Here is a 9,624-nt window from a genome sequence, read left to right as displayed (position 1 = left end):
TCCGCATAAATTGTTGTAATAGCCAGAAATGCTGCTCCTGAAAATTGCAAGGACATTTGAAAAAAAATCCCCACATCAAACAAACAAAAAATGCATCAAACTCTGAACTTAAGGTAAAAGCAACCTCAGTGGTAAAGAGGTTTGCAGCTCAAGTGTTAGCAATGCTATTTCACTCTGGGTTGTAAAAAGATGTTCTAAAAATTTTAAAAGTCTTGGAAACTTTGCTTTTCAACTTTGCTTTTTATTTCAGCTCCCTCTTTTCCATGAGTGTCAAGAGTTGTTCCATGTAAGTGTAAACAGCTACTGATTAGGCTACAAAGGCCTAAATCCTCAGAGTTCTACTGATAATGAATTTACATCTGCAAATCAGTCTAATTGGAGTGAAAGCCTAAGATTTTACGGTGCCTTTTTAGAACCTGCCTAGTAGTTACTAACCAGGTAATCTGTTCTAATGTCATCAATTTCTGTCTGAAAAAAACAATTTAAAATATCCGCATTAACAATTAGGTTTGGCATAATCCTAAAATTACAGTGTCAATCTGCATAACTTTTTCCCATTATTGTCACAACAAACTGTATTATAAAAAGACCGGTTTCTTTTATATGTTATATTTTATAACAGATTTAGCAAAAACATTATGAAAAATAATGGAAACTGCAATTGTTTATTTAATCTTTCTTTTATAGAAGCCTGCAAATTCTGTCTGATCAATAACTAGCATGAACTTACTGTAACTGGGAAATGAAGGACAAGGGATGACAGTTCACTACTTATGCCACAGTAACTAAAATAACTGTTCCACTTACTGTATTTTAAAAATAATTTAATGAGAATAGCTACCCAAGGAATATTTCTAAAACAATGTATGTTACTGATAGAATGTATGAGACAATTAAGCAGAAACTCAGTTAAAAATTACAATAATGTTACACAAGAGAAACTAAGGAGAACCATAAACACTGACAGAAATGCCAGCAGATACCCAGAGACCATGGATCCTATTTATAAAAAAGTAGCCTACAGAGAGAGACTTTGAAAAGAAAAATCAACACAAGCAAAAACCACAGCACAACTCCAAAGTTATCTAAAGCTGATTGTTAATTATACATTTTAGAGAATTAAACCCCCGAATTTTAAAATATAGTTAAATAGAGGTGAATTGGATGAACCTAACAAAAAGCATGAATGACATAAATTTAGAGCTCTGAAGTTTACAGTACAGTTCAGTTTATACACAATTTTATTTTCTAAAGCCTATAAACAAATAATGGGCAACATCTAACCAATTAACTCTTCTCATTTTGTAAAACTTTAGTGAATAAATAACACAGTAACAGATTACAAATCCCTTTTAAATATCACTATAAACATAGAGGCTAAAAGTAGATCACTCTCATTATTTACTAAATTAGTTTTTATGTGGGTCATGGTGCAGACCTAAAGGATGTGCCAGTGTTCTAGTAACTGTCAGATGTATAGCATCCTCAAAGACTGTTCTAAAATATTTGCATTGAGTATCATCTTCATCACTTCAGAAACTAAGGTCTTCACTCAAACTTAAAAAAACAAGCAAAAAGAAAATGAAGGTGGAGAATGAGAACAAACAGGTACACTTGATTTATGTGCAAAAACAAGTCTTAAACAAAGCCGTAAATAAAAAGTCTTTCTTACAGATGGAATCCGCTAGAAAAAAGGTATGTAACAGCAAAAGAAATTCACATTTGGGAAGCTTAGGAGTGAAAGGAAGAGAGACATCAAGAAAGTAAGTGACTTCTGGATTTTGCAGAATTTGAGGGTGTAAGCAAGGGAAGCAGTTTTTCATTCAGGCCATAAAGGCTTATAACGACACAGTGAGTCAGAGTTGGGGATGGCTTTTTAATGTGGTAATATCAGCACTAGAATGGTGGAAATTATTTTTTCATGCACTGCTAGAATAGATGTGGGAAATACCTTGTCAACTGGCCAAAACTGTTACAGACTTACTGAAACAACATTAACTTTATATTGTTATCGTTAAATAGTATAAATCCACTTAGTACTTTATGGAGAGGAGTTCTGAAGAAATTAAACTAATTCAGGAGTCAGGGAAATACAGTGCAGATACAAAAGGATTATTTCAACACAGTGGCTGCAGCTAGAAAACAGGATTCAGAAGTGAGGGCATGTAGAAAACCATAATATACCTCACCGCTTTTAAATGCTATTTGAGATTATGTAATATTTATCCAAAAATAAGCTCAATGCTTTTCAATTCATAACTAGAATAAGTAGTTCTTTGTATATGATCTGCGATATAACACAGAAGGGCATACATTATCTTTCCCTTAAAGACAATAATCTATGTAAATCTCTGTCTAAACAGTGCATCAAAGAACTATCATATTTTTAAGGTAAAGCTAAAATATTGTTTTAAACTTCTAGGTAGTCTAGAACTAAGAATTATATCTAGCAAAATAAAACCTAATACTGATTTCAATTTTAAAATTCTTTTTCAAATTAAAAAAAGGTAATATTCTCTAGTGCTGCTTGTCAAATATCACAGCTGTGAATTTTATTTATTTAAGTGTGGGAGGAAAATTCGAAGTGATATCCTGACTTGCCATACATTTACATAAATTCCACATGTTCAGTCACAGATATAGAAGACTCAAAATAAATAACCATGTTTTAAACAAAACCTTATTTTTTAAATGTTAAAAATGTTTTACAACTAATACAAACTCTGCAATCAGATTTTTATGTTGAAACTTGCGGCTTCCGGAAGCAATTTTAATGGCAGATTCTACAATGAAGTAATTGCCAGGCACTTCTACTGTGTGATATTTGAGTATGGCTTTACTGAAAATGGAGTTTTTTTCTAGAAAATACGTAGAATGTTAAAAATTGCATTTCTTTTCAAACTCTTAGAACTGGCTGTAGTAACAGTAAGGCAAGGAAAGCAAGTAATAATATTACAACACAATGCCTAGTTGCCATTTATCTTAAGATACCTTTTTGTGCTTTAATGAGCTCCTTTCCGACTTCCAGAGTTACAAAAGCAGCACCATTAAGCACAATATCAGTTATTGTTTTCCATGCATTAGCAGAAAGTCGTTCAGAAGGGGAAATAAAGTTTCCAGCTGCGTTGTTTATCACAACCTGGAACACATGAAAGAAAACCTAAGATTTAATGAAAAATAACTCTTCCTGAGAGAAAGGCAAAGAATTTACAAGGAACTTTAGTGTTTATGGGTATAAAGTAAAAATATCAAATGAGGTATGGGGTGGGGAGGGGCAGGGGGGTGAGGGTAGACAAAATAATCCATCGGAAATTTTAACATGTGCAGCACAGATATGTATCAGTAGCAGAAAATTAGCTGTATTTCCAAACTGCTGTAGTGACTGGTCTAGTACTGAGGAAATGCAAGTGTAGAGAGTGACTTAAGTCGCTAATTCCCATAGTGTCTCAAGTGAACCTTAACACAAAAGTTTGTGCTCACCGAGTTCCAAGGTCACGTATCATATTTAATGATTTCACTCAGGTAAGCTGACGGTTAAAGTCTGGTATAGTTGACTGTTGCATAACAGGAAGTCTAAACAGTTGTGACAAAGAGATTATGAACTGCAAGCAACTAGTACAGACTTTTTTTTTAAATAGATGTATATCCGTCACTTGTTGTCTTTCTACAAACAATAATTAGGGAGAGGATACTTTCAATGTATCATCTGCTTAGCCCTTCAATTCAGCAAATTAGCTATATTTTTAAGGGGACTAAGCATCATATAAGTTTTGGTTTAAAAACCGCTTATACGGCCAGATCTTGTGTATTTAATAATAATACAATGTGCTGAAGCAGTAAAATGGTGTTTTACTTAAGGAATAGCACCTAGATTCATGTAGGTTTGCACATAAAACAGCCTTTGTCCTGAAGAACTTCTGGGTTACTCAAATCACTCAATAAATATAGCAAAAATACAGTAATAAAACTAGTGAACTGAAGGCTGCATGATAAGGTCTTTGAGGTATGCAGATATATAAGACTGCTAAAACAATCCATATGACAAAAGAATGACTGATTTCAAACTGGGAGTAACAGCCCTGGGGAAGGAATGAACAAATCAAGTCCAGAAGGAATATGATACTGCCATTAACTTCTACCTTTGAGATCGCACCTCACATGCAGAGTGGCAGTGATAACCAGGCTTGCAGTACTTATAAACTCACGTGTAACATGAACAGTCAATTTACTTCACAGTCTTTCTTAAACACACAGAATATGTGAAATTAAAGAGAAAGAAAATGCTTGTAAAGAAAAGTCATGGCAAGTATTTATTCAGAAAATTACTAGTGTACTAAAAATGTAATATATTGGAAGAAGTCTCTTCCCTCTTTGCACACACTTAAAACCTGGAGATAGTGATGTGCTTTGGCCAAAGAATTGCAGTAACTAGTAGCCAAAATAATATTCAGAGTATTTTGTCTACAAATCAGGGCGGTAAACTGCCTTATTTTATAGCACTGTTACAGCATACAGCTGTGAGAAGTAGTTTCTCCACTTTTTAACACATAGGAAGCTATTGGTGAATGCAAAGTGTCTACAATACACAGATGAGTTTTAAATTCACAGTAAACAGTTTAAATCTCATTGACTACCCTTTGCATCCATGTTAACACCATCATCACGCTTTCTATCAGCTAGCAGAATCTGAATTGTTTCTCTCAGGATTAAATCAGTTTGGTGCCTATCATTGCTCAGACTCCTCCAGACCACCCTTCTCAAAGCAACAGGTTGATGTAAAGAACTCTGTATTTTGTGCGAAAGTATTAAAAAACGAAATGCTTAGCTTGACTGAAGATTTTTTCCTTGATTTTATGAGAACTTTGCTTTCAAGTTGGAACGTTCTTTATGTATTTTAGTAAGTTAAGCAAGGACCAAAGAAAACATTTCTGATTACTCCCATTTCTAATTTATGAAACATTCTGCTAATAAGTAACAGGTGTAATTTGGTCCTAACACAGGTAAGTCACCTTTTCAGGTGGATTTAAGAGCAATATTCTGTTCACTTAATTAATTCAAAGAATCTCATCATAATCGTCCTGCTGCTTACAAAGAAACTGTTAGTCCTCTGAGTAAGGACAACAATGTTTTGTCTATCTGGCCACCAAGTATTTTAAGGACCACAGGAATAAAGTAAGCAGTCTAACTATGCATGTTAGCTTTTTCTTGAAGTACAGTCACTTTTTGCCTAGTCTCTATCCAGATTCCATTAACTTTCTGTCATAATAATTTTCTTCATACCTACTACACAGAGTATTTTCAGAAATGAAGACTGAAGTTCTTTCCTTTCACCAGAACACTTACATTGGGATGTCCTGCCACTCGGATTAATTCGGCAACAGCGTTCTTAACTGAAACTGGATCTCTCACATCACACTGGATAGCATGAACCTATATAATAACGGAAAGGCAGTTGTAAGACTTCAAAATCACATTACTCATAAAAATAAAAAACCCACAGAAGCACACAAATGCATAAAAATCCTATAATCTTTTACAGTATAACTAACATATTCACAAATCAGCAAAAATTTACCTTATTGCCTGTTTTAGAAGAAATTTCCTCTGCTGTTCCTTTCAAAACATCGAGGTTCCTAAAAATAAGTATACAACTTCACTAAATTTCAATTAAATGCAATTACAATTCTGACAAATAAAATCTGGTGATTTTTTCTCTGAGCAAGTATGAGATAAACCTTAATATATCATTTAATATGTGTCCCTGCATGTGTGTTGCTGATTTTCATTATAATTGAGCTTTAAAATAAAAACACTCTTTATTTAGTAGCTTTCTGAAAGAAAACTATTTAAATCTAAAAAATTTCTGGTTACTGCTACTTCAAAGCAACTTGGAATTGACTACAATAAGACTATCTTAAGCTAATGAAACAGCGTAAGCTAGAAAAAATATTTTTATTCTGAGTACAGATTCTTATCTAATAAAACAGTTTTAGCTACTACTTTACTAGTATTTTAGAAGGAACAAACATATTCAGATTTAAAACTAAATATCTAAACCACTATTTGGGCAAATGTCATAACACCTGTTTATTTTTATTTAAAATGAGATGAGTTTTTTAAGTGTTTACTGTAGTGTTACTTAAGAGAACTGTATACAGATCATCTTCGTTACAGGAAAAATCAAGGCTGTTTTTAAAGACAACAATTAATAGGAATGGCTTTCATTCTTTACTACAAATTAAAATCTGGATCAGAACACCTGCAATAATACATTCAAAATATTCAACAACAACCATTTTGATTTTGTGTTCTCTCTTAGGTTTTAGCTGAATCTATGTTTAATATTATGGGTTGTTAATTTTGCTGCTGCATTCCATGGAAATGCGTTCAGTTTATTTCTTCCTACTGCTGGTTACCCCATTAGACACTTGTAGATGGATCTGCAAGTTTCTGATATTTACAATATGACATTATAATTTAAAGGTGTACTGAAATACAGTACATAAAATAAATGTATCCATTTTATGAAGAACAAAACAAAACCCATTATAAAGAAGGACACAGATCTATTCAGCATTCAGTACTAGATGAAAGCTCTAAAACATTGTCATAAATATTTACCGGCTTGCTATAACACAAGTGGCACCTAAACTGGACAAAGTTGTTGTCATCCCTTTGCCAATCCCTGTACCACCACCAGTTATAAAGGCCACTTTTCCTTCAAAGGCATTTGGTGGCAACATCACTTTTTTAAGAGGTGAAAAGAACGCAGCTTGCGGTGCATTGCTTTCTTGATGCAGCACATTTGGCCCACGGCTGAAAAACTGAAAGAAAAGAAGAAGAAAGATTGTTTTTTCTCATTTCTGTAAACAGGGCTGTTATGCAAGATTAAATTTTCTTATGACAGTGGAGGTAACAACCGTAACTGCCATTATTATAAACTGCATGTAAGAACAATTAGATTGTATTACACTAAAACACATGAACCTTCACAAATGCTAATACTGGACTAGGAAAGCACCTGAGCTATTTTTAGACATTCCATTCCAATTAGAGAACTACTGAAAAAATATTTTAAACATGACTTTTGTTATTTTGAAATTCAATTATTCTTAGTGGCTGTCACTTTTACTAAGTGTGTGAAAAACAGACTAATTACAGATGCCCAGCAGGATTTAGGTTCCATATTCATTTATGTACTATACTTTATGGATAAGGAGTTTAGCTTTAACAATTACATGTGATTTTGAGATTACATGTGTAAATATTTACAAATTCAATATCTTCAATAGTAGCTTCAAGGCTTTAATCCTTTACTACCGCAGTCAACAAAACATTCTTCTTTACTGGAGAAAAGGATGGAATCCAACTCCATCAGACCTGTCCCAATAGCTACTGGAGCTGCTAAGCAAACCAACGCCATCTCCCAGACGCAATTGTGCAAGGTTTGGTTGTCAGCACTGCACTGTCCCAGCAGAAACACCACCTTGAGTAAATTAGCCCACATGGTTGATACGTGTCTAAAAACATACATGAGAAGAAAATTCAGTATTACATCTAGTGATCCACATTAATAAGAAAACAGCCCATTAATGCAATGAGAAAATTGTGGTATCATCAGCAAAAAATAGCCAAGAGGATATTTCTAGCATCCTAAAACACTAAACTAACTCAACCTCTACCTTAACACCGAAGAAATGCTTTGGGACAGCAGCATTACAGTAATAATTCAAAAATTCCCAAACTATTTTGAATATAAAAGTTACCTTAACCCGAAGCTCAAACACTTCTGACAAAACCAGATTATTTTTGATGTGCAAAAAAATTAGAAGAAGGTAAGTTATATTTACTTTCTCTAATACTAATTTTACTTGAGCCTTTTATCTGTTTATTTGAATACCAAAAATTCTAGTAAAATTTTAGGAAAGAAGACTGAATGGTTACTCTTGCATGGTGATGTTAACAAAAACATTCAATGTATTGACATGAAGAAGACAGGGATTTTTTAAACAGTAAAAATATTACAGCTTCTTGTTTTGTTTACTAACTCACATTTTCAACACTAAAATTTAGAGACAACACTTTTAGTAGTACCTGAATAATCTGTACATGCCACAGCTCTAATGCACAAGGATGGGGGTTCCACAGAGCTTAAAGCTGGCCTGGGAAAGCATGCATGTGAATCTTTCCGTATGATAATACAGTGAGTATTGAGTAATGCCTATGAATAACACAGGTGAGTAGAGAGAGATTAATTATGGAATTCAACTGCCAATTTAATGGAGCTCATGTTCCAAAGAAATGATGAAACAAAAACTTAAGAGTGAAAAAAGAGTTCTGGGCACTATGTAGAACAAAATTAAAGTAAAACTAAAGCTAGAATTATTACAAAAGTAAAGCAGTGCAGCAAGTCCCACAACATTTATTTTAAATGTGTACTTTAGGGATTCTTTCTGGAACTTGGGCTCTTAAGCTGTGTGCAACGGCTTATCACAAAAAAATAAACCAAAGGTGGCTGTAAGGAAACAAAGCAGACCAAATGGAAAATCCAAAGAACGTCACAACACTTTTCTGAAATGACAAAATTCTGCAGATCAGATCTGACACAAAATGACTCTAAAATACTGATTTTTTTTTCAATTCTCCCAGCGAGAATAAAATTTACACATTTTCACAAGTACTAGAATACTATAAAGCCTCCAGGAAAGGAGAGTGTGAGATTCTCATTTGGATCTTTCATAGTAGTCCCCTACTCATCTCATGTCAACTCATCTCTCTTCAGGTATGGAGGGAGAGAGATGAGACAAGAGAGACAAGAACTGTCCAGAGTTGTCCCTCTGGAGAATTTCAGCTCAAGCCAGATTGCAAATCAAGATTGCATTTGGACTCCCTCTTCCTTCAGTATAAGGAGATAATCCCTATGCAGTGCTGAGTATCCCTGATCGGGTGCTCCATTAGTGAGGGACAGAGCCCACTCCTCTTCTTCACCACGCCAGAAACCGTGCAAGCAGCTTTCCTCCTGCTTAGGGGAGGAAGTTGGAGCAGGGCACAGCAGTGGCAGGCAGGAAGACAGCATCAAGCCTAATGAAGTACTGTAATGACATCAAGCAGCCAGGAAAGTTGGTATAATTCAGCAAACTTTTCATGAGACTGCTACTGTCTTATCACTGCCTTGCACAAAGGACTTCCATGACAGGATCCACTCAATTTAATCATTCCACTATTTAAGGTCAAGGTTTTAAATGAAACGTCGGGTGTAAACAGATGTATAAATAAGCCAGGAAACAACTTTAAAAAAAAAGCCACTCCAAAACATGAACAAACCAATAAACAACCGTCACCCAGGGAATGGACGTGAATAATGACATTACTGCAGAATGTCCGCTGGGAGGGCTCCGGGACGAACAGGGCCGGCGCGCGTTCCGGCGAACCAAGAACCGGGGGGCGTCTCCACCCTCGGGAGAAATCTTGGCTTTTTCCCCAAATCTCAGGGCTGCCCCTCGACACCGCTTCGGCGACGGCGAGACGGCTTGGCAGCTCATGAGACGGCCGGGCGGCACCGTCCACAGAGCCCCGCCGGGCCCCGTGACTGGACAAGGGCGGCCGGGCAGCCCCGGGGGAGCG

At 35.3% G+C, this 9,624-nt stretch overlaps 1 protein-coding gene across 1 annotated transcript in view; it reads right to left on the bottom strand.

The window, feature by feature from the left end:
* DECR1 (2,4-dienoyl CoA reductase 1, mitochondrial) overlaps positions 1-9,624 on the bottom strand; it is a 16,898-nt gene that overhangs the window by 3,975 nt on the left and 3,299 nt on the right. Inside the window, exons 2-6 of the mRNA XM_010195007.1 lie at positions 6,622-6,824; positions 5,576-5,633; positions 5,344-5,430; positions 2,992-3,139; positions 1-37 (exon numbers count right to left, since the gene is read on the bottom strand). The exon at positions 1-37 is cut by the window's left edge and continues 84 nt beyond it. Coding sequence (XP_010193309.1) covers positions 1-37; positions 2,992-3,139; positions 5,344-5,430; positions 5,576-5,633; positions 6,622-6,824 — 533 coding nt within the window. The remainder of the gene's footprint in view (positions 38-2,991; positions 3,140-5,343; positions 5,431-5,575; positions 5,634-6,621; positions 6,825-9,624) is intronic.

Source organism: Mesitornis unicolor, unplaced genomic scaffold (genome assembly GCF_000695765.1).
Source record: "Mesitornis unicolor isolate BGI_N332 unplaced genomic scaffold, ASM69576v1 scaffold44201, whole genome shotgun sequence".
In the NCBI taxonomy this organism is placed as follows: domain Eukaryota; kingdom Metazoa; phylum Chordata; class Aves; order Mesitornithiformes; family Mesitornithidae; genus Mesitornis; species Mesitornis unicolor.
Note: the sequence above shows the minus strand (reverse complement) of the source record. Positions and strands in the feature narration are given on the sequence as shown.